The sequence below is a fragment of the Lissotriton vulgaris genome, chromosome 4_1 (genome assembly GCF_964263255.1).
Source record: "Lissotriton vulgaris chromosome 4_1, aLisVul1.2, whole genome shotgun sequence".
NCBI lineage: Eukaryota > Metazoa > Chordata > Amphibia > Caudata > Salamandridae > Lissotriton > Lissotriton vulgaris.
In genome coordinates, this window is record NC_141691.1 from 1604875864 (window position 1) to 1604902340 (window position 26477).

General features: G+C 44.8%; 1 protein-coding gene across 3 annotated transcripts in view; it reads right to left on the reverse strand.

Annotated features, from left to right (window-relative positions):
* Positions 1–26477, reverse strand: part of NCOA2 (nuclear receptor coactivator 2) — a 768019-nt gene that overhangs the window by 530299 nt on the left and 211243 nt on the right. For all 3 annotated transcript variants that reach the window (XM_086965858.1, XM_086965859.1, XM_086965857.1), the window contains exon 4: positions 13123–13223. In XM_086965858.1, the coding sequence (XP_086821984.1) occupies positions 13123–13223 (101 nt within the window). The remainder of the gene's footprint in view (positions 1–13122; positions 13224–26477) is intronic.

Below are 26477 nucleotides of genomic sequence, written 5' to 3' on the forward strand. Positions count from 1 at the left end.
TCTTTGATTGTTTTCAATTACAAAGAAATAGCTATACCCGACAGAACCACTGTTTGTTATAATATTTATGCCCAGGTTCAGAGGGTTACCCCTTCGGTTTTTATAGGTAGTGGTCGGGGAGACTGCCTCTGCCTACATGCCTGCCCTCTGGAATAGCTTCTGAACTTTCTGAATTGGTACATAAACTGCTTGGCAGGGGTCACAAGCCTCAAGAAAGGCACCGTAGCTCTACATTTACTAAAGCTCTTCAACACTAAGCCTGCATTCTCACCAAAAAGGCAGAACTCATCAAAGGGCATATCCATGAGTAAGGCCTATACATCTCCGGATAATCCTGTGGAATACATCCATTTGCTTACGAAGTAAAACTCTAGACCTGTGCAGATAAAATATTTGGCAGTGTCCAGGCCATCATGAATAGTCTGGGGAACAAGTATTCCAGGGCTGTCACCAAGATCTCAATGGCCATGTTTCACAAGGCAAGTGCCCAGCGACCCATTAACAAACAGCATTTACTGACCATAATGCTACGGTCACAGAGGACAATAGATTTGTGAAATAATCCTTAATCCTCTTGGATTCTCTGGAGGAGTGGCTGAGAATGAGATGGGATTCATTTTACCGGGTGAGACCTCTACAACAAGTCTTTCTGGAGTAGGATTTGGTTAGAAAATCCAGATTGCCAGAAACCAGTCTGCAACACCTGCCTACCTGCTTATTCACAGATGGCAAGAAACAGGGCTTCAACCAAGTGGCAATCAAAATATCAGTGAGAACCTTGCTACAAGGGAGCGGGAACTCAGAAGTAGCTAGTCCTAGATGTAAAATCTTGGTCAAGACATCTGCTTTGGGCTCAGCTGTAAATCTTGTGCCTCAGCTGCCTTCCAGGCCACCACTGCAAATTAGGCATTTTCTTCCATAGGTGGTCCAAGTGGCGAGTTAAGCCCTATCTCAGGAGAGACTTAAAGCCCACAGGCCTCTTGCAAATTCATGTAGATGAGGTAATCTGTGAAGTGAGGGGGAAGAAAGTCAGAACCATCATCATCCACATTATGGGGTGTTCTTTGTTCAAGCACTGGGTCAGAGTCGGCACCAAAAAGACTATTACGCCTCTGTTGGCATGTACTAAGTGGCAGAGAAACGGATCAGAATCCGGGTGCATGATAATCGGTTGCTTTTAGTGATTTTATAACGTGAAATGAAAATAAGTCAGATATTGAATCAAAGTCATTTAGGTGTCCAACATTTGTATTATTAGCAGATCTTCTGGGACAGTTAATACCAGCATCAATGTGGAAGGGACCGGAATGGGTTTCGGAGTGGAAGTCTGTGGCACAGGGCCTGTGATGGGTCCCAATGGATCAGAGGACGCAGTGGAGGAATCCACCAATGGTAATCAGACTGGAGGCTGCATTCCTTGGGGCCAAAAGGTATGCTAGAGGGAGTCAGAAACACACCAAAAATGTGTAGCTTTGCCTATTGTGAGGGCTTCAATTTGCTGCGGTGTCGTAGAAGACCTGAAAAACCCCGGCACACTGGGATCAACTGAGGAATCAGCTCCGCGACCAGGGACCTTGAAGGTGCACAAGTAGGAATATGCTACTTACCAGTATGCATCTGTTCTTGGCATGTAGGGCTGCTGACATTCATATCTTGTGCATAGATCGCCGCCTAGTGTTGGGTCCGGATGATTGCATCTTGTTGTCCTGGAAGAGTCTTCGAAGTATCACGAGATAGGTGACTCCTCCCCTGGACTACAGTGCGCATGGGCATCTTCTCCATCCTCAGATTGTTTTTCGCCATTGTGGCAAAGATGGAGTATAGTAAAGTAAGAGATGGCCATGCAAAAGAGAATCCTGCAGCTGCAACAGGCACCGGGGAGGAGGGTGTTTGATATGAATGTCAGCAGCCCTACATGCCAAGAACAGATGCATACTGGTAAGTAGCATATTCCGTTCGAGGCATGTGGGCTGCTGAATGCATATCTTGTGCATAGACTGTATAGCCGTATCTCCTCTAGCGGCGGTCACCTGTACCAGCTACAGCAGTCTGAAAAAGAGTTTTAAGGACAGCCTGGCCTACAGCAGCTTGCTGCTTTGATTGCACGTCTACACAATAGTGTTTAGTAAACGTGTGTATGGTAGACCATGTAGCTGCTCTACATATGTCTTCAAGGGGAATATTCCCTAGGAAAGCCATGGATGCCCCTATTTTACGCGTAGAGTGCTTTTGGGGGAACTGTTAGAATGCGTTTAGCTTTTTGATAGCATATTTGAATGCATTTAACTATCCATCTGGCTATTCCTGATTTTGAGATGGGATTACCTTTATGTTGTGGTGAAAAAGCAATAAACAGTTGCTTTGTTTTCCTTAATGATTTAGTCCTGTCAACATAATATAGCAGAGCTCTCCTTATATGTAGTGTGTTTAGGGCTCTTTCAGCTACTGACTGTGGGTTTTGGAAGAAAACTGGCAATTCTGTTGATTGATGGATGTGGATATGACATTTGGCATAAGCTTAGGGTTGGTCCGAAGTACTACTTTATTTGCATGTATTTGCATGAAGGGTTCTTGAATAGTTAGTGCCTGTAGCTCACTCACCCGCCGGAGGGAGGTAATGGCAATTAAGAACGCCACCTTCCATGTTAGAAATTGCAATTCACATGAATGGAGTGGTTCGAAAGGAGGTCCCATAAGTCTGGTAAGTACTACATTTAAGTTCCAGACTGGTGAAGGTGGGTGCTTTGGAGGGATTATCCTTTTAAGACCCTCCATAAAAGCCTTGATTGGAGGTATCTTAAACAGGGAGAGGTGTTGTCTGTTCTGGAGATATGCTGCTATAGCAGCAAGATGTAGCCTTATAGAAGAGTAGGCCAGATACTGTTTTGGATGGAAGCATCTAATGGATTGATTTGGTTATTGTTGCAATAAATTACAAATCTTTTCCATTTAGCTGCATAGCATGCTCTAGTAGTTGGCCGTCTTGCCTCCTTGATGATGTTCATGCAATCAGAAGGTAAGTTAAGGTATCCAAACTATAAGACTTCAGGAGCCAGATCGCTAGGTTCATCTGATTGGGATCTGGGGGCCTGATTTCTCCATGATTCTGAGATAAAAGATAGAGTGAGAGGCATAGCCTTTGGTGGGGAACTACTGAAAGTTCCAGGAACGTTGTGTACCATGGCTGTCTTGCCCATGTGGGAGCAACCAGGATGATTGTGAGTGACTGCGGACGTAGTTTGCGTGCCACCAGCGGAATCAGTGGAGCTGGTGGAAAAGCATACGCAAATCTGCCCGACCATTTCATCCATATCGCATTGCCCTGTGACAATGGATGTGGGAACCAGGCGGCAAAGTACTGGCATTTTGAGTTTTTGTTTGTGGCAAACAGATCTATCTCTGGATGCCCCCATTTTTGAAAGAATGGTTGGAGAACTTGTGGGTGAATCTCCCATTTGTGTAGCTGTTGGCTGTGTCTGCTTAACAGATCCGCTATTTGATTGTCTTTCCCTGGCAGGTGTTATGCTAGGAGAAAAATGTTTCTTGGAATTGTACACCTCCATATGCTCTGTGCTAAGTGGGACAGCTGTAGAGTGTGTCCCTCCTTGTTTCTGGATGTAGTACATGGTTGTCATGTTGTCCGTCCGGATCAACACAGCCTTGTTGTACAAGTATTTCTGGAATGCTTTTAAAGCCAAAAATATTGCTAGCAACTCTAATTGGTTGATATGCAGTTTCTTTTGTTTGATTGTCCAGAGCCCTTGGACTGTGTATTGAAGTAAGTGGGCTCCTCAACCGGTCAGTGATGCGTCCGCTGTTAGTACTACTTGTGGAACCGGCTCTTGGAACAGTCGCCCCTTGGAAAGGTTTTGTGGGTTCCACCACTGCAGAGTTGTAAGCGCGACTGTCTACCAACACTAGGTCCTTTAGTTGTCCTTGAGCTTGGTTCCACTGCCGTGCTAGGCATTCTTGCAGTGGACGCATTTGAAGTCTGGCATAAGGGACAATGAATATGCAGGTGGCCATCATGCCTACGAGCTGCATGAACACTCGAGCTGGCAAAGAGTGTTGTGGCTGAAACTTTTGAATGAGAGTCTGCATGTTGGCTATCCTGGCTGGATTTGGATATGCCTTTGCTACTGAGGTATCTATTGTAGCCCCCAGATATTGCTGTATGTGGGAGGGCTGTAGATGTGATTTTGGGTAACTTAGGTAAAAACCCAGGCTGTGTAGCAGCTGGAGTGTCTGAGACGTATGGCTTGCACACTGCGCGTACTAGTTTGCTTTTATGAGCCAATCGTCCAGGTATGGAAACGTGAATGTGTTGCCTTCTGAGGTGTGCTGCTACTACCGCTAAACATTTTGTGAACACTCTTGGGGCTGTGGTTACCCCGAAGGGGAGAACCTTGAACTGATAATGTTGACCTTCTATTGTGAACCTGAGGTATTTCCTGTGAGCTGGATGTATAGGTATGTGAAAATATGCATCTTTGAGGTCTAATGTAGCAAGGAAGTCGCCTTGTTGGAGTAACGGAAGTACTTGTTGTAGAGTGATCATATGGAAGTGCTTTGAGAGTATGTATTGGTTCAGAGGTCTGAGGTACAATATTGGGGTCTGAGGGACCCGTCCTTTTTGGGAATAAGGAAGTATAGTGAGTATACTCCTGTCCCTTGGTGTTGAAAAGGGACTGGCTCTATGGCTCCCTTTTCTAGCATGGGTTTTACCTCTTGTTGTAACAGGGTGATGTGTTCTTTGGGCATAGGACGGTCTTTGGGTGGTATGTTGGGTGGAGTAGAAGTGAGTTCCAGGCATACTGGATAATTTGTCTCACCCACCTGCCTGTGGTAATTGCGTTCCAGACTGGTAGGAATTGTTTTGACTCTGCCTCCGACTGGTGTTAGATGGTCTTGAGGGAGGCAGTGGAGGCTCTGGTGTTATTGCCGCCACGTCCTCTACCCTAGTTATTGTTGCCCCTATAACCTCCTCTGTTGGAGCCTTTATTAAAGGAACTTTGGGTGTTGCTTTTGTATGTAGAGGAAGTCTGTGATGTGTTGCCTCGTGCGATACCTCTGTAGGAGGAGCGACAAAAGGAACCTCTATGTTGTTGAAACTGCAGTGCACCCATAGATTTAGCAGTTTCGGTATCTTTTTTCATTTTGTGTAAAATGGTATCTACTGCAGGGCCAAACAGGAAGACTTGATTAACTGGTTGGTTGAGGATGGTAGATTGCACCTCGTTCTTAAAACCAGAGATGAGTAGCCATGCGTGTCTTCGTAGTAATACGCTAGTATTAATGGACCTGGCCGATGTGTCGGCTGCGTCAAGCGCACATTTAATGGAAGCATTAGTTATAAATTTGCCTTCCTGTATGAGGTCCTTAGCCTGAGCTTTGAAAGGTTCTGGCAGGTGTTGCAGTAAACCCTCAAGTTGATCGTATTGTGCTCTATCGTAGCGAGCTAGTAGAGCTTGTGTGTTTGCAATCCTCCATGAATTAGCAGACTGTGAGGCTACTCTCATGCCTGAGGCTTCTAATATTTTAGACTCCTTGTCAGGAGGGAGAGCATCTCCTCTTTGTGAGTTAGCTCTCTTGCGAGCTTTTGCTACTACTAGTGAGTCTAAAGGCAGCTGGCATTCAATAGAAGTAGGGTCTGTAGGGGCCGCCTTATATTTGTTCTCAATCCTGGGATTGAGTACACATGCTCTGGCTGGATCTTTGAATATGTCTGGCGCGTGTTTTAGTACCCCTTTCAGCATAGGAAGTGTCCCGACATTCTTCTCAGAGGTAGGAAAAGTGTCAAATAGAAAATCTTCTTCTATTGGGTCAGTGTGCATGTCGACCTTGTGGTATTTTACTGCCCTATCTATCAGTTGGTTAAAAACGATGGTGTCGTCAGTAGGCGATGGCTTTGTAGGGTATGGGGAGGTGTCTGGGATGGGTTGTGTGTCATATGGATCATTCTGGTCCTCCCATGTGTCATCCTGTGCATGAGGATCCTCTGGTTCATTAAAATCATCCTGAAGATCTTCCCCCATGTTATCCTCATCATTATAATCTGAATGTGTAGGAGAGTAGGGCACAAAAGGCATATTAGGATAGAAAGGAGGAGGAGTAAAAGGCCTAGAGGGAGATGTCCTGAAGTCTTTTTTCTTTGGAGGAACAGGGGAAGGAGTGCCCGTGTCCAATGGTCTCTTTTTCCTGTGATAAACTGTAACTTTTCCTGTATTAGGGTCTATATACAGTTTAGATTGTTCCTCAGTTAGTGGATCAGGATGGAAGAGTTCTTCCTCAACTCTCCGTGGCTTTGGCGCCGATGTTTTTGGCTTACAGACTTGCTTGTGGGCTTTTGACTCGAGGGCCTTGGTTTTTTTCGGCTCGACTGTTGCTTTGGGGTCGGTAACCTTTTTTGGTTCGACGTCCTTTGTTAGTTTAAAAGTCTTTTTGGTTCGGCGACTTTGTTTGGGTCGACGACCGTTTAGGATCGACCGGAGCTTTTGGTTCGATAAGTTTTTTATGTTCAACGGCTTTTTTCAGCTCAAGGTTTTTGGTCGAGTCGATGCCTTTTTTCAGTTCGACGGGCTTTGTGGTGTGATCCTGTTGTTGATCAACACTCTTTTTAGGATCGACGGCCTTCTTTGGGTCGGGTGTTCTTTTTGGATCGACGACCCGTTTTGGTTCGAGGCTCTTCTTTGGCTAGATAGATTTTGACTCGATAACCTTTTTGGGCTGGGCGACCTTCTTTGGTTCAACCACCTTCTTTGGTTCGACATCCTTTGGTTCGACAACCTTCCTCGGTTCGACGCCCTTTGGTTCGACGACCTTCGGTTCGAAGACCCTTTTGGAGTCGAGAACCTTCTTGGGGAGAATGTTACTAGGTCCTGGGGTATTAGAAGGCTTGGTTTTGGGCTTCGGAGCAGAGCCGGAAGGCGGGGCTTCTGAAGGAGCTTGTCGATCTCGGCTAAGGCCTTTAGGCGATGCTTTGACCGGAGCCTTAGGTTTTGGGCTAAGCGGTGTTGGGGTCTGTGTACTCACTGTTTGCCCTGGCGTGATCTGGTCATCTGAGTCCAACTGGTCCTCAACGGTGACGATTTCTAGATCCGAGTTCGCCGCTTCTGCGAGGTCGTGTTCATCATCGAAGATGTTCTCTGGTTCCGGCCGCTGCATCTCTTGCCTAGTGGCCCGTCGAATCCGGATGATCTACGAACGGAATTGGGCACACGCTGGGCAATTTTCTTTGTTGTGCTCCGGTGATAAAAACTTGTTGCATACTGTATGTTTATCAGTATGCGGGAATTTGGAGTGGCATTGTGGGCACCTTTTGAACGGGCTCCTTTCCATCGACAGCAGGCCCAAGTGGCGTTGAAAGGCCCAACGGCCCGCGTCGACGACCGGATCGAGATGGAAAGTTTGGTCGAGTCAAAAAGTACCGAACAGGAACAATACCATCAAAGTCGAAGGCCTTTTGGCCTTAGAAAGTAGTTTAGTTTAGGTTCCGAAGTTGGAGTAGAGGAATAACATCCGAACCCAATGGCGGAAAAAACCAATCTGAGGATGGAGAAGATGCCCATGCGCACTGTGTCCAGGGGAGGAGTCACCTATCTCGTGATACTTCGAAGACTCTTCCAGGATAACAAGGTGCAATCATACGGACCCAACACTAGGCGGCGATCTATGCACAAGATATGAATTCAGCAGCCCACATGCCTCGAACACATGTTTATGCCCTCACACTTCTTTCGGTTCAGAGTGGAGGGATGGGATCAAGTCTCACTTCACTTTTTAGGTCTCGCTACGACGAACGCGCTGAAAACGCGTTCTCGCAGCGAGAACTATAGTCGGCGTCTCTGCACAAAAAGGACTGTGGAGACCAGACCTGGCCGCGCGCAGCGTTTCCCCATAGGATAACGTTGTGCGCGGCCAGGACTTCTCTCCACAGCATGCAAATGCAGACCGGATCGCGACGCGCGCGCACCTCTTGGAATGCAGGGGGAGTCTGCAGAGAGGCGTGCGGCGCTGCTAAAGAGGCTGACGACGGAGACTGAGTGCGGGAGAGGCGGAGGCAGAGGAGGGCTGGAGCCGGCAGGCTTCAGTCGGGAAATGCTTTTAAACCAGCGTGCAAAACGGGTGCACCTTATACAAATGTAACCTCAAGTTCGCAAGGCAGTCTGAGCAAGAAATGTGTAAACATGGACTTGACAATGAAATTACACTAAAACCAACCCACTGCCGATTATGAAAAAAGGAAACCGAAAGTGCAATCGCAAACATCCGCCCTGCGGGCTTAAATTGCTCTGTTTTTTATTATTGCTTTTTAAAGTCTTTGATTGTAATCTAAACGGAGCACTTGCACACAACATCTCTTCAAAGTGATGCGCTTCCTGAAAACAGGACGGCGTCGGCCCTTCCAGACAGACACCGCCGTGCGTGCCTACATCTCCACGCACAAAAGTTTGCCAGGAAACGCAGTTCTTTGCACGCTGATCACCACCACTGCCATGCACACAGAGACACCACCACTGCCATGCACACACTGACACCACCACTGCCATACACACACAGACACCACCACTGCCATACACACACAGACACCACCACTGCCATACACACACAGACACCACCACTGCCATGCACACACGGACACCACCACTGCCATGCACACACGGACACCACCACTGCCATGCACACACGGACACCACCACTGCCATGCACACACAGACACCACCACTGCCATGCTCACACAGACACTGCCATGCACACACGGACACCACCACTGCAATGCACACACGGACACCACCACTGCAATGCACACACGGACACCACCACTGCCATGCACACACGGACACCACCACTGCCATGCACACATGGACACCACCACTGCCATGCACACACGGACACCAGCACTGCCATGCACACACGGACACCAGCACTGCCATGCACACACGGACACCAGCACTGCCATGCACACACGGACACCACCACTGCCATGCACACACGGACACCACCACTGCCATGCACACACGGACACCACCACTGCCATGCACACACGGACACCACCACAGCCATGCACACACGGACACCACCACTGCCATGCACACACGGACACCACCACTGCCATGCACACACGGACACCACCACTGCCATGCACACACGGACACCACCACTGCCATGCACACACGGACACCAGCACTGCCATGCACACACGGACACCAGCACTGCCATGCACACACGGACACCACCACTGCCATGCACACACGGACACCACCACTGCCATGCACACACAGACACCACCACTGCCATGCACACACAGACACCACCACTGCCATGCACACACAGACACCACCACTGCCATGCACACACAGACACCACCACTGCCATGCACACACGGACACCACCACTGCTGTGCACACACGGACACCACCACTGCCGTGCACACACGGACACCAACTCATTATGCAGGAGCTGCGCCTCTCGACCCGTTTTGATGTCTCGGGAGCGTAAAAGAAAAATTTTATTACATCGCAATACCTCGCAAGTTGTGTTTTTTAAACTATTTTTTATCCTCTTTACGGTTTGTGGCATATTGAATTTTACATTGTCTTATTTTATTAACCTATGTCCTTTCCTGTTCCCCCCCCCCCCACTTCAAATAAGGCATACAATCTACAACATATCACTCTGCACTGCTACAAGTTAAACACTTGTGGTCATTGACTATGTCTGTTGACTTCCATTACAAAGGCGTAGCGAACAAGGCCTATATTTATTCAGCACAGCAAAACTAGCACTCTATATTTTTGAATGTTTAGAAAGGGTAAATGTAGGAACAGAAAACAGTACAAGGATGCTACTGTTTGCAGCTTCAAGACAAGCTCCCCTAGTTTAACACAATCACTTTTGAAGGACAAATGACAAAATATCTTTATGCCACTGGTTCAATAGAGCGTATAGCAATCTTCAAAAAGGAAGAATAAACTGAATTGAAAAGCATATTCTAGAACACTTTTGGAAGCATACAAAATACCCTTCAACTTTAGAACTCTTAGAAACATTCACCTGTGGCTAATCCTTCCCACTTTCTGCTAGTCTCGCACTAACTCAATTACACCTTTTATCTTAGGAAAACCATTATACTAACCCGAAAGCCAAAAATCCTAGGTGGTACTGGTCACTTAGCCATGAAACTACTGATGCATCAAAGCCTTATCAACACTTTAGCTGTGTCCCTCGCACACTTGCTTTATCTTATCCCCCCTAAAAAGAGGAAGAATCATCAACTTGCAATTTGATAGACAGTCTACCAAAGTCTCATACCTCCCTTGTCCAGGTTAATCAGAATAATGCAGTCAGATTGTATGCTATGACTCTGCCTTCCTCCACACAGAGGATAAATTACTGGCAGCATGTCAAATTAAATTACATTTGATTATTTTGATTAAAAGCCGATATATGTAATACAAATTTAATTTTAACATAATAAGGACAAAACAAACTTAAAAAGGTTATATAACTACAGTTAAAAATGTCCTGAATGACCATCAATTAATACCATCTCTTCACCATCACATTAACACCTAATGCGCATCCATAATCCACACATCATCATTTAGTGCGGGTCAATTCAGCAATTCCTTTCTACTGGTTCTATAAAATAGTAAAATATTTTCCTAATTTATATCATAATGTAATGTCACATTTCTTTACTTAATCAAGCATCATAGAACCCTGATGAAAACCTGCAACTCACATAATTGGTAATAGCAACTTTTGCTGCCAGTAAGAAAACAATATATATGTTTAGGGGGCATCACATTATTGTTCCCCTGGGGAAACAAAATCTCATCATTAAGTATTTCACGGAAATACCAGTTGATAGGATTAGAATCTGTCCCATCCTTAATTTCAACCTTTGTTGAAGTTTAATAAGATATGGACAAGGAATACAGCTTAAATCAGATTGACATACATGGGAATAAAGTCTACCTTTTAAGACACTGGTCATTGCCACACTCGTAAAAAGCCTATTTAACAATAAGATTTAGATTATTTTACAAAATAATCTTGCTTTGGAAGTCATAAATATTTTATCAGATATATTCAAGAAAGCCATGATGTGTTGCATGAATGTTTTCTGTGACGCCTCCTGGGGATTTTCTAAACCTATTTTCGCCTGGTCTCTAAAGGATGATATTTCATATTTTAAAATACGGGACAAAAATGAATACCTCCTATAATATTGATAAGTTATGCTTACAATCCCCACATCCAATCTCAGTACAGATCCTGGGGAAGCTTGAGTAAGCCCACCCATTTTTCCAGATAACCATTTCAGCCGTTTAGATTTTCTTAACATTTCATCCAAAATTTCAAACCCATGTAGTAGGGGACTGGTGATTTTCATCTCTTATGTTTCCTTTAGTCCTTTGATGAATCTGTGTGCTACTTAGCATCCGGTTTACCCAGATTGTTTATCATCATCTTGGCACAGCTTTCTTAGCTAACCACATGTAAAAATGTAAGTTCCATGAGAAAGTTGCCCCATGATAGATACAGGAGATCACAATTTCCAAGTCCTTGGAGTCAAATTTCCACTTCAATCGTTTGCTTCCTCTTAGCTTTCAATTTAACTGTATTGATTTTAGATTGTTTTCTTTGTGATACAAAGCAAACTTATTCAATACTCTTTGTAGACTTATAGGTGTAATTTCCACAATTAAGGTTCGTCAGCATAGAAAATGCCTTGTATTTTTTCACTAGCTAACTGTAGTGGGAGCACCTAAACCTACTAATATTTTTCAGCGTCAGATATGTAGATTGAAACTAACAGAAACGCCAGTATGGAGTCATGATGTAGACATTTTGATTATCCATTTTTCTTGTCAGAGTTCCATTCTCACTCAGTTCTACTTGTCCAAGAACCTCAGTGCACTTCAGTCAATAGTTTAAATATATCAGCTGGACTGCCCCAGGTCACCAATTTCTTCCATAGTTTTCCTATCAACTAAGTCAAATGCACTGTATTAATAAATAAAAGCTGCATGTAGGGGAGAGACCTGATGTTTACAATATTTCACATCTAAACGCATATGTGCCAAGCATCCATTCATCGTAGAATGTTGAGATCTAAAGCCAAGCTCATTTCTTGGCAGCACAGCTTTCTTGTAGACCCAGTCCTTTAAATGGCTCAAAAGGTGTCCGGAAAACATTTTACCAGATACATCCATTAAGGCATTCATCCTGCAATCTTCAGGGCAAATTCGGCCTCCTCTTGAAACTAGAGATTCTTATACTGCCCTTTCATTAGAACAATATTCAACGCAGACTAAGTTAAGTTCTGCCGTAATAGCAGTAACATCATCAGGATCTCTTTGTGCTCATGAGAATTTAGATGTTCTTATGTATCTCCTTAACGAAAGGACCATAAATTTCCAAAGCATTTCTAGGAAGAGTCACCTCACTTTGCTGCCATTATTTAAATTAATTACTTCAGAAGTATTAGAGATAAGAGTTACGAGTTAAATAAATCCTCTGGCCTATGTTTTAAACTATACAGTTGTATAATATGCTCAATCCAGGCATTTTCCTTGAATGTAAATAATGTAAACATCATATATTGAATTTAACCCCTTCGATGCTGATGACGGCCCCCAGCCGTCATGCACTACGGTGGGCGTGTGCTGATGACGGCTGGGGGCCGTCATAAACCCGCGCACTTGAGATTCTGCCGCACAGGCGCAGAATTGCGGCCGCGCCCAAGGGGTTAAGCAAATTACAGTAGATCTTTAAACGATGATTGATTTATATATAAAGCTCACAATTATGAAATCGTTCTACGGCTGGCATGGCCAGTGTTACTATTTTACTATTAGTATTCTCCTACTTGCAGATTTGTTTTTTGCATAAAAGCTAAATTGGGGGAACTACTTACATCTGACACTGCACTGTTGTCCTATAAAATCAGGGCTAGGGGAGCCATTATGCCTGAAACCTTTGAAAAAAGATTACTACACCAATTGCATATTAAACAAGGACTTGTGTATTGCAGAGCCTGAGGACAGAAAATCACTGTAACACTGATTACATTATCATGAAGTCTGAGACACAATGATTAGGCACACTATTTACCTCAAGCATCATTGGCCCAAGCGCATCTTTGTCAATAACACTCTGGCCAGTAGATGAGATATCAGCCTTTTGAACTTCATCCTCATTAGCTGCTGCTTTTTCTGTAAAAGAGTAGAATGTAGATTAAATAAAGATGAGCACTTTTTATTGCACAACATGACTTCCTGCTCGCACCATTATTTCAGGGTTTCTTATCAGTCTACTTTGCTAGCTAATTAGGCATGTCACTTCAAACACATTTAAACAGTGCTGCTGAGACTAGGAAAATGTTATTTATTTGGTTATAGTGGTTTCCAGAATGTATGGAATAATAATCTTAATTTGATCTTTTTAAGTAGATCATAAAAGAAACACGCGTATATAAATACGCTATATTAATAAAAGAGCAACATATGATGTACAAAATGATTAAAAACGTATTGTATGTTAAAACATACCACAATTTGATACCTTTCTTACACAAGCATTTGCAATGCAATAGGCCTCGCATTTACGCGAGTTTGAGCCATTGACATTGCAAATGACAATGCCTCTAATTTTTGATTTCGTTTTTTAAAACATTACTAAAAGACATTGTTATTTACAATGCCAACAGCTTAACCCCTTCGACGCTAATGACAAAGCCAGCTCGTCATGGGCGTTACCTGCGCTGCGCGGATGACGAGCTGGCTTTGTCACGTTACGCGGGATTTTTAAAAATGCCACGCACAGCGGGAAAAGCCGCCGCGGCGATGCGGTTAAACTCGTGTAAAGGCGAGACCTATTGCATTGCAAATCAAAAATGTGATAAGAAGCACTATAGCAAAAAAACAGGAAGCAAATGTTCTAAAATGATGACTTAAAAGACAATCTGTATCTGATAAAACTATTTTGGCGATGGTTCGGAATTAAGTGGAATTTTATTCACGCTTGGGTCTAAACTCCTTTACGAAATCGCCACTTACCACAAAAGTGTGGCAGGTGCAAGAGAGAAACCCATGACATGCACTATGCTGGGATGTGTCCCACAGACCACACACCTGTCCAATAAAGACACGATGAAGAATACAGTCACAACAAACACTGTTAAAATGGCAGACAACTTTGAAACCAGTTATAAACTCGGATCGTATGTGTTCCGAATTATCCTCTCATGTATCTGGGTCAAGATTTTAAGTGCAATTATCAGCACAACGAGGTGACCTCGGGTCGTGTATACGGAGTTAAGGTGTTATTGGGCATTCGACCTCAAGGCAATATGTCTGGAAAAAAAATCAATGCAAGCCAAAACACAAAGATAATAAATATATAGCCCAACAGCGCCGAGAATCAGCAACATACTTGAACTATTAGGCGCCTCTGTGTTCGCAACTTGAAAGTCATGTTGAAAGGTCAGTGCGTTGACCGCCATTTTATTTCCTATTTAAACCAGCTGTCATTAGTGGGCCGGTACACATGCGATTCAAACTGCTTCCCATGCTTGCTAATATTTTACAGTCCAGCTTTGATCAAGTGGTGTAAGGAAGTGGCTATGTATATACTGGACCAAAGTAAGGTACAGTGTGCACAGAGTCCACAGTCACCAGAGGTTTGGCAGAGGCTAAAGTTAGATATAACCTTACTCTCTAAAGTGGTAGCTTGGTCGAGCAGTAAGGCAGTATCAGAGGACAGTGTAAAGCATTTGTTGTACATACTAAGTCAGCCAATGCTCTCATACACTCAAGAACTGAACTCTAGGCCAATTGTTTGTATAAAAATATATGCCCAGGTTAGATGGGGGTTGAACGGGGAAAAGACCGATAAGATCAGGGTCGAGAGGGGTGTAAGGCAGGGCTGCGTTCTGGCCCCTACCTTATTCTCCCTCTACATCAACGGGGTGGTAGATTACCTACTGGGCGAACCAGCAGACGCTCCCACCCTGGGAGGAGTAAAAATTCCAACCTTGTTGTTCGCCGACGACACCCTCCTCATCTCTAAAACCCCCAAAGGTCTCCAGACACTGCTGAACCGCTTTCAGGACTTCTGTACCACTAAGGGCCTTGTCATCAACGTAGATAAGACTAAGTACCTAGTTATGCATCCACCTCGCAAACTTGGCCGCCCTCCCATTCTGAACTCCATACCTCTAGAAAGAGTGGCAGAATTTGATTATCTGGGAATCCGACTGAACGACGCGATGAGCTGGACTGCCCACATTGACAAAATGACATTGGCCCACAAAAGGGTGGGGGGCGCCCTTCTTAAGGAGTTTAACAACTCTTCAAAACATTGTGTTGCCCCTCTACTTGAGATATACAAAGCACGAGCGGTCCCTGCGGCACTTTATGGAGCGGAACTGTGGGGCTCGGGCAAAGTTCACTCACTGAGCAAGGCTGAAAATAAATTCATCAAGGATCTCCTTGCCATTCCTTCGAGTAGCCCGACCATCCCAGTGCTCATGGACACTGGCTGCAAAGCCATAAGGGACCAGGCTCGGCTTCGACCCCTTTTGCTTTGGGCACGTTTGTGGAGGGTCCCGGAGCTAAAATCCTATGCCAATGGTCTGGCAGAGGTGATGCACTCTGACGGTTGGCGTAGCATCAAATGGCTGAAGGACATAAAACACCTTTTAGGGGACCTAGGCCTGGATTCTTGCTGGCATAGCCACTCCGCTCCTCCGAAGGAGACTTTAAAAAAACTTTTTTGGGAGTGGGTTTGTATGAAGCGCTTGAGAACCCAGCAGCACTGCAAAACCACCGCAGCTTTTCTGCTGTTAAAAGACGCTGTCAAGTATGAGCCGTACATGGACATTATTTCAGTGGCTATGGATAGGTCCCTGTACATTAAATTTCGGTTAGGAACCCTACCCTTGGCCGACTTTTGCTCGAGGTGGAATAAATCCCAGCCTATATCATGCTTCTGTGCTCTTTGTCATGACAAGCCAGAGACGGTGCCACATTTTCTTTTTGAATGCCCGGACTATGGTCGCCCCAGATCACGTTGGCTTGGTCCCATCTGCAGAGAACTGGGTACTCGTCAGCACTCCGTTGCACTCCGGATTCTTTTAACTAACACAGCCCCTCCCATTGTTTGTTCTGTTGCTAAGTTTTTAAAATGGGCTTGGTTGATTAGAACTAGAAGACTGTCCATATCAATTTAATTCTCTTTTTATCTAATTTATGCTGATCTAACGTGTTTTATTTCTATACTAAATGTTCAGTCTTACTTTTCTCGACATGCTGTTTTTATCTTTTGTACTGCTTTTATGATATGTGCATATCGAAATAAAGCATCAATCAATCATAAAAATATATAGTTGTTTTATTTTAGAACCAACAATAGGTATCAAAATATAATTTCTCAGAATGAGATACTTTAGTTAAATACTTTGCAAATAGGCAATAGACTTTTGAATATAATAGTTACAGTTGTTGCAATCGACAACCCAGTTTCAAACACAATGCAACATTGAGTTCAATGGAAATTTCTAGTTAAATGCAATTAGTTATTTTATAGATTACTTTTCTAACCACAGGACTGGATCCTAGAGTCAGTCCTGGGACATCTCCTGCAAACAATTGAGTAAAAGCGTTTTGATTACAGTTGTGATTTTTAAGGAAGAGCAGGGAAGTAATGTTATTGTTACTTTTTCTTACTACGTGTTGGATCCTGGATCCAGCACTGGTGTATCTCCTGTAAACAATTGAAAGAATGCGTTTAAGTCATACAGGCGATTTTTAATGAATATTTATAGTTTTTGAAAATCGACACTGAGAAACTTTTCTGGTGAAAACCAGACAATGGATTCCTGTGGAGGAAAATTGAGTTAACAGTAAATCACGGTTATAGTTACTTTTCGGGGTCAGTGCTGGGCTAAAAGATACAGCACTGGGTTCTCTGCTGATAACAGGTGAGTACATCGGAATTCATTGTTCGGCTGATTTTAGATGAATATTTTAAAGTTTCAAAACTCCACACTTAGAAGAATTTCCAAGTGAAACCAGTCAATGTTACCCTACTTAGAAGAATTTCCAAGTGAAACCAGTCAATGTTACCCTATGGAAGAATAGTGAGTTATCAGCTTTTGGGCAAGTACTCTACTGGCAGAGTTAAGGTTCTGGGCATAGACTCAGGGTCAGGTATGTACAGTTGTTACACCCTCAGCGGCACTGGGGCAGCCGGGTGCAGAGAGAGTAGGTCCAATGCTATCCTATGGAGGATAGGGGGCCTTCGGTTGGTGGCTGTGAGCAGGCATGCCACATGTCTGTGGGAGCTGGGCTCCTGGCCACTTGCTCAGGGCAAACGGGGAAGTAGATTAGGACAAAGGTTGCACTCCCAGGGGCACTCGGGTGGCTGAGTGCAGGGTGCTTTTGAGCCGTCGGACTCTCAATGTTATTCAATGGGAGACTTGGAAATCGAACAAAGGCTGCAGGCTCGGGGACGGAGATTCTTCAGGTGCGACCACCACTTCGAGAGGTAAGTTGGGATCTTGGAGGATAGGTAGACATCCAGGAATTGGGCACAGGGGGCCGCGGGGCGCCGGGTGCAGGGGTGCCTTTGGACGTCGGGAAATCTTACCCTTAGCTGGCTGCGGTTGGAGGGGTCCCTGGGTGTGAGGCTGCAGGCGTCGTCAGGATCGTCAAGGAGGGTCTTTGGGCACTGGATGCCGGGGGACGTCCTCGTGGTCTTTGTCCACTCAGGCACAGGCCGGGTGCAGAGTGTGCTGGATTCGCGGTTCCTGGCTGGCACCAGGGGTTGTTGCTGTTTGAGCAGAACCACTGCTCGTGGGAGTCCCAGTCTTTAGAGGATCAAGGTAGGCAGGTCTTTCAGGGTTTACAAGGTTGCTGTCCGAAGGAGACACCAGGGTTTAGCAGGAGCAGGTTCAAGGATCAACAGGCCTGTAGGGTTCTAGGGACAAGTCAGTTGGTGTCGTCCTCTTGTTAGCAGCTGCACGGCAGGTCTTCTTGTTTCTTGTTCTCAAATCAGGATCGGAGGAAGGAAGGTTCAGGGTGCCCCTAAATACTAAAATTAGGAGTGTTAATGGAGGGTAAGGGCAGGGACCAATGGGCCCCTGTCCTGGGGTGAATACACCCCCTATCCTGCTCCTCTCCTGTGGGAGGGGGCTGGAGCCTAGCTCTGATTGGGCAGGGCTCCCCATCCTCAAGATGGCGGTAGCCCAGAGTTGTGCTTCACCTCGCCTCTCCCACCCGAGGGGTGGGGTTGGCACAGGCTGGCACACCCCCTTTCCTCACCTAGGGTTTCCCGCCTGTCTTCCAGCCAGAGTGGGGGTCAGAACCGGTGGGGGCCAGTTGCGGAGTACAGCAAGTGGCCTGGGGAAGCTCACAAAAGGCGGCATGCCTTTGAAGCTTCTCCTGCTCAACCTGGGGGAGGAGGCTTGGCACCTTGTTCCAGGATGTGCCTCGTTTCAGGCCCCAGAGAGCGACCCAGGGGTTCAGAAACATGTCTGGTGGTGGCAGCCTCTGTAGCCACGCAGTCAGGACACAGAGTGGTTAAGTTTCAGGGGGCATCTCTAAGATGCCCTCTGTAGTGCATTTGGCATTAAATCCTACACTGGCATCAGTGTGGGCTTAATGTGCTGAGAAGTTTGCTATCAAACTTCTCAGGCTTCAGTGTAACCATCATGGTGCTGTGAAGTTCGTAATGACAACCTCCCAGCAAAATATACTCTTAATGGCATCACTGCACTTACAGTGCCCAGGAATGGCCCCGGGTACTGCAGAGGCACAGGGCTCATGCACCTGTGCCCACACCACTGGCATAGTGCACCCAGCTAGGGGGGTGACTGGGGTATGCCAGTGCAGTGTGTTTGTGGGCATGGCACACAGGGATGTGTGCCATGTCGACTCTTTGTTTACTTCTGCACCAGTGTGTGTGTGTGTCTGTGCCTGTGTCTGTGTACAGGGCCCCGAAGGGTGGCACAATAAGTGCTGCAACCCTCAGGGGTCTTCTCTGGTCACAGTGCCCTGGTACCTAGGGTACCATTTACCAGGGGCTGACTTGTGGCCAGAGATGCCAATTGGGTTTAGGTTTCAACACAGTTTTAGGGAACGAAAACAGGCCCTGGATACCTGATTGGCAGGAGCCCAGGGCACACTCAGTCAAAGCCCATCAGCAATTCAGCAAAAAGTGGGGGCACACCATGCAAGAAAGATGGCACTTTCTCACAAGTGGCTCTTTTTAGTGAGGGGTGTGAATTACCTACTCAGTGCTACATTCCCCAAGCTTTGTGAGATCCTCTGATATCATATTCAGCCCAACACTGACACCTATAGGCAGGTTGCAGAATACGTTTCTCTTTGGAGCGTTTCAATGTATCTATATATGACTTCGCAAACTTATTCTTTCGGGCCTTCTGAATCGCATTGTTTGGGAGGTGGAGGGCAAATACAGACACCTTTTATATAGTATTTGGGTACAATGCACCTACAAGTATTTTTTCATTTCCGGTACCTTTATGAATTTATATTTGGACAGCATTAAAACAGACACATGCATGTTGGTATAAATTTACTTTAAATGAGAAATGACCACCAATAAAAACAAGTCATTGCCACTTCTGTCGAATGGTGGATTTCAGCACTGCATCCCAAGGTGCAATTATAAACAGATGGCCGCCTAAAGCACGCTCTGCGAAATGCAGTAAGTGATTAACTAAACAGATGGCCCCTCTAAAGATAAGAAATTGCTTCCCGCCGTGAAGCAGACAATCCAGTCCGGACGAAAAGGTGAAAGGGCGGCAAGCAAAAAGGCTCAGTTACAATCGAAGGCCAGCGTTTTACATAAACGATAACGTCAGCCAATGAAATTGAAGGGCGGGGCTTCAAGTTCCCTTCTGAAATCTCATTTATCACACGAGGTCAAGCAGAGGGAGCAGCGTGTTGTGCTGTACGAGACCTAAAAATACTTAAATCGAAAGAAAATGATGAGTTGGGTCAACAACATGGCCCTTGGTACCTTGTCAAATTCCGCTTTTAGGTTGATGACGCAAGCATAAAGATTGCTGGTTTTAATAATTGCTTCCTCTGTCAAAAGAGTAACTGCTGATAAGTTAGTTAAGGAACTCATTCCTTCTGTAAAGCCTGTCTGAGTTTCAGGGGCTAACTTTGTACACGTGACCCAGTCATAGATTTGCACAAGAAATACGAAGGGTAGATCTTGGCTTTAACATCTGTTAAAGAAATTAGCCTATAATTATTAGAGTTTGAATGCTTCCCCGATTTATATATTAGCTGGAATATGCTGCCTCGCCAAGATTCTGGAATAATACTTGTTTCTAGGGTTTAGTTGAACAGAGGGGGTAGACTGGATGATCAGAAGCTAGGATCCTTTTTGAATAACGCATTAGGGAGGCCATTTGCCCTAGTGTTCTCTTAAACCTGAGCCTTTTGATGGGTTGCACAACCTGCTTTTGGTCAATCTGTAAATGGTCCCCCTCGGGCATTTTTAGAGTTGACTGGGCCCTGCAAGGCTCTACGAATTTTGATGGAAAGCTGGAATGACACTCTTGGTTATCGACAGTAGTGATGTGGGTTGTCCATACAGCTTCTGTAATGTAGGCAGCTGCCACTGGCCAATTTATTTCGGTATAATGCTATAATATAATATTGTGCTTCTATTGCTGCCTTGTGTGTAGCTATATAGTCCAAACACCCCTACTATACTTGACTTTTGCCACCTTGTTAGCTTTTATATAGGCTTGTTTCATTCTAGTGATTTTGGAGATTAAGTCTTGGCTCAATTGATTTCCACACAAGCGTGCACTTCTAAGCTCCTTGCTGAGGTTTTTTCCATGCACCTTAGTTCTGAAGTGAACCATTCTGCCCTATTGCTAGTTTGGTTGGGTGCTTGATCGAGAATGTCAAAATGAGAATCTCTTCAATTGCCTCCTAAGCCTGTGCCGGGGACACCCTTTCTTTATGGCATATGAAATCCTGATTAAGACGGGTGGTAATGAAGTCCATGATTGTCTCAATCACCTCTCCCTTCCAATTGAGGCACCTTAGATTGAACGGTTGTGAAACTGAAAGCAGACCTTGTGCTTCTAGAGCTCTGGGAGGTATGAGTTCCAGGGTGAAGGTTTGAGCAAAATGATCATTGTCCGATCTTCCTATTATATTGAAATCGGTGATGTCTCTGAACAAGTCAGAGTCTACCAAGGGGAAATCTATGGTAGTATATGCCCCATCACTCTTGTGAAGTCTGCTGGGTAGTCCATTGGACAGTGTCCATTTAGTGTGAACAGCACAAAGCCTTGAGCGGGGAGATGCAGTTTTTACCAGGCAGGTCACATCTGGTTTGATTACCAAGCGTTTCCTGGGTTTGGCCTGGAAGTTTGACTTCAGAGCCCTGTAGTAAGTTCATATTGAAATCACCAGACAATATTATTTTACCTTGTGGGCATTTAAACTTCAAAGCTTGGAGTTGAGTATATGCTGCTTTATGCGTATGAGCTGGTTGTATGTAAAGGTTCAGAACGATCAGGTTGAGATAAGGTGCTGCTTCAAGCTTACAGTACTCATGGGCCCATAGTATATCAAGTGAGATGTAGATTGACAAGCCGCCTTTTTTTGCTCTACCGGTCCTTGCTTCTTTGGTTGCTGTGTTGTGATATTCCCTAAATCCCACAATTGGCGTGAAAGACAACTGCCAGGTTTCTTGCAGTAGCGGGACATCATGTCCTTTGAGAAATTTTATTAAAATCATTCTCCTTTGCCTTGCTGCTTAAGCAATTTAAATTCCAAGAACATATTTTACGGGGATGGGCCTGTTAAGAGGAGCCCAAAGGCCTCATTCATGCCTCTGTTGCACCTGCCTCTGGGGGCGCAAATTGCTGATGTTCATCAAAGATGGCTGAAGGCTGTGTTGCTCTTGCAACAGATAGGTTTCTAATTATTTGTAGACCTTCTTTGACAACAATGGGGTCATCCGGGCCAATCGCCCCCTTCAGCATGCTTGACATTGGTAATGGCTGTTGTAGCGGACTTGGATAGCGTAATGCCTCTACCTTCTTCATTTCAGTGCCCCACATTGCGAAGGTTTCCCTATGCTGTCATAATCGGGATGCAAAGGTTTCATCCAACCAGGTAGTAGTTGTGATGTCATTCCCTGGTTTCTTGGGATTTTGCCTGAACTCAATTGCTTCTATGTTTCTGGACCTAATGTGATTTAGACCCGGCAATGCTTCAGGCAATTGTAATACTGCCTGCACTTCGATTTAAAATATCATGGGCACCCCTCAATTTGTAATGTGGAATTAAATGAATCTTTGTGCCTTCCAGGGTTAAGAAGCCCTGCACCCGTCTCTCTCTATGAAAGTAACACCTGATGCCTCTTTTGGCTCTGGGTATGTTTTTGTAACATATGTGGTGACTCGACTGGAAGACAGAAGGTTCTTTGGAGCTCAGTGTGGGGGCATTCCCCAATGACCCATGTTGGAGATTTGCTTACATCTAACCATGGGGCGTGACAATTCAGTAATTCAGGCCTCTTGATTTGGAAAAGTCTTCTGCCACTATAAGGATCCTCAACTTTTGGTTCTTTGATTTGCCGGGATCTAGCCGAAAAGGCTTCGCTGCTCAGATGTCTTGCTGATTTCTTGGCAGTGTCGACTGAGGTCTCCTTTGGAAGTGGTTAAGGCACATGCGGGCTGTGGATAGAATGATCTAGTTGGCCTCGTCATAAAGAACTCAACTGCCTAACAAGGCTTCCACCTTCCACACCACTGATACCTTTGTATATGGATCTGGGATGTCAGAAAATTCAGGACATAGCTAGCTTTAGATCAGTTGCATACTGGAGAAGGCTATGGGTCACGCCTGAACTTTCTCACTATGCTCTAGCGCTACTGGAAACTAGAAATATGGATACTGGGGGTAAAATACCATGGTTTAGACAGGTCAAGCTGCTATACAACGCCTTAGGAATGATGGAATTATGGGAAAATCCATCTGAAATTATCTTTCCCTCACGAAAGACCCTAAAAGAGATGTATTGGGCAATGATAGCTCAAAGGGAGTTTCAGAAACACATTGATCCATCATTTACTAGGGCTTTTCTGGAACAAAAACATATTCCTGCCTACGAACGTTATTGGGACCTCATTACCATCCCTGCCGATAGGAAACTTTTCCATCAATACAGGGTGGGAACTCTTCCTATCAATACATTTACAAGCAAGTGGTCAACTACCAAGATCAGTATTTGTGTCCTTTTTGTGTTGCCCAATCTGAAAGTTTAGCCCATGTTCTGTTTATATGCCCAGCATATAAAGCCCCGCGCCTCAAATGGATTAGACCAATTTGCATACAGAAAGGCATCCAAAGTGGCACCGAAATGCTAAGAATTGTAAAAACAGACTGTACAGATAGCATGGTAATTGCACTTGCAAAATTTTTTTTATGGATGTGGTCAATACGTAGGGATAAACTGAAATTATTGTAGACTGCATTGTTTTAATCTGGCCCTAAAAACAAAAATGTTTGAATCATAAAATTGGTAATACATTTTTTTTAAATTTTTATATCCACAAATATTTATTATTTTAAATTGTTATGTTTGGGACACCCTGTACATGGTATCAATCGGATGGATTATCCAATGAATCTTCTCTGGTCAATACGAATAATGGATGTAATAAGTATGAAATGTTGAGCATCTTTTATTGTTTTTACTGTGTTGTCTTTTATGAATTGTAGTCGAAATAAAGACATATTTGACTTGACTTGACAACTGTTTCTGGGCACCGAAATATTGGATACGGAGTAATGGCAGATGTTATGTGTTCAACCGGTTCTGTTGCGGATTCTGAGGCGGACTTCTTGTCACTGTTTATACTAAGGGCTTGAATATTTGCAGGTGTAATTTAGTCGACTGGTTCTATAGCAAACTTATTATCACTATTATTGCTAGAGGTTTGCATTTGCGCTAATGTGATACGGGTGCTCTGTTTTTTCCCCTTGCTTTTCCTGGTGTTTCTAAAGCATTTACATTCACTCTTCATGAGAGAAATTTGTGAACCACAACCTGGTGCGACTTCTGCTGATTTTTCTGTTGGAGGCGGCAGGATTGCCATTCATTTGTGTTGCCTCTATCTGTGAGGCTGGATCGATTTCACGCTCCATCTGGATGGAAAATGGGATAAAAGCTCCTCATGTCTGGCTCTTGCAGCGGCATTGTGTTCTATCAAACCACGGATTAGCAGGTGGGGATCTTTTTTGAGACTCCTTCTCTTCTCCGAATAGTTTAGTCAATATAATGGGAACCGTGGCAAGTTTACTTATAAACGTGAAGCAATGGCACATGTGGTAGGCGGTCGCTGGGTTCTGTTGAACTTTTATTATAAAAGTGTTCAGTGTCTGTAGTTATTGCTCAATTCCCTGTATGTGAACTGCGAGTGTACTTAAGTCTACTTGCATATCCATTTTATCTGAATAGCATGTTAATGCCGTGCCGTTGGTGGTGTTTAACAACTGGTGCCAGTTAGCTGAATCTGGCAGCTGTTTGGTGAGCCCTGCGAGTGGCCTTTCCAACTCAGCCTCTTGTGTACCTTTGCTTCTATTGTGGATAGCTTTTTTTATGTCTGTCTTGAAGTGATTCCCTTCTTGGCAATATGACCCTCCGGGGTAGTTTAATGGGAGAGAGCAAAGTGTTATAATCGTGTTTGCAAGCTAAAGAGGAAGATGGACATGGCCGATCAAGATGTAATGCTTGTGGCTGTTTGAACGGACTTAAGAGAATCTCTAGCCAAACCGCTGAGTCGTCTGGGTCTTCCTCTAACGCAGCATTGTCTAGTCGCTTTGGTGACCGAGTGGACATTTGACGCATCTGTTATGTGGACGGTAAGTACTGTGAATTGTGCTGCACTGAGTTCCCTTGCATGTGTACCAGGGCCTCTACCAGGAGTAGTGGCGGGGCCGGAATTTCCACCTATGACTTCATCGGGGAGTCAATACCTGGCAGTATTTGGAGTTCCAAAGTTGTGTGGCCCATTGGGCTCCCCGTTAATTATAGACTGTAAAAGATGTGGCTGCTGTTTGTGCTCAGCTGGGTTGAAGAGAGGCCTCTTGTCGAAGGATAGGGCGTCTGTGGGCTTATAGAGGTGTGGACCCCCACCCACTCGCCCACGGTACACAGTTAAGAAATCAGTTATCTTAACCTTTTTTTGAACTGTGGTCTTATGACTTGACACAATTTCCTATGTGTCTGTATCGTTATTATTCACGGGTTGCATATGCTTTTCCTTCCCCTTCTTGGTTCCCTCTCGCTTCCGGACGCTTTGGGGTCCCATTGTACTTTTCTAGACCTTGTGGAGAGCTATTCGAGCAATTATAGACAGGTAACCCAAAATGTTGCTTGGTGGAATTTACAGATGTGCTCGGAAACTCTAGGACTCTTGGTGGGGGAGCTCTCATGGGGTACAAGCCGCTCCCGGGCCTAGCTGGGCCACCTCCGCACCCACCACAGCTCAACCCTTGACAACAGCCCCATATGCTGCATCACGCCCACTGCGTCCAACTCGGAGTGCTGGTTTCCAATTTCCTTAGTTCTGGTTTCCTGATTCCTCCAACACAGCAGCGTCACCTCACCTTCAGTTGCCACTGAATCCCTGCTGTTCTCTGTGGGGAATGGGCACAAGCACGCTGTGTCTTTGCAGTGAAACAGGATGGATTAGTTACTTACCTGTAATCCTAGTTCTCATCCAGAGGTATACTCATCAAAGTCATAATCTATGAATAATCCCCGCCTATGTGCGGGATCCCAGAGCATATAGAAAATACATATAAATATATATGTATATATATATATGTGAAAACATATTTGCAGCCTAAAACATTTCCCAACTGGCAAAATTGCCGCAAAATTACATAAAATTAGCATAAACACATTAGTACTCTCCCAACCCCTAAGGAAGAAAGAGAGAGCAGTAAACATTTGCATACAACAATGCTTTATTGCCATAGGAAAAACCTATAATTGCAGGCATTTGCCAGTAGGCTGCAGTAGAGTATAAAGCAACAAAGAAAACTGACACCTTGCCTTTAAGGCATTAGAGATGGGGTACTGTGCATTTAAGACCTGAAGGCGACCCCCTGCTCCCATGGTGCACCAGAGGTGGCAGTTGGGTCAGTTCTTTTTGGAGGTGCATAACACCTGAGTAGATCCACAGAAAACTCATAACCTTATGAACATGCTCGTCCACGGAGGTGGGCGGGAGCTTATGACTTTGATGAGTATACCCCTGGATGAGAACTAGGATTACAGGTAAGTAACTAATCCTTCTCATCCAGGGGATACTCGTCAATAGTCATAATCTATGAATAGATTAGCAAGCTCATACCCAAAGTCTTGCGGACGAGCAAGAAAAAATACTTCAAAGA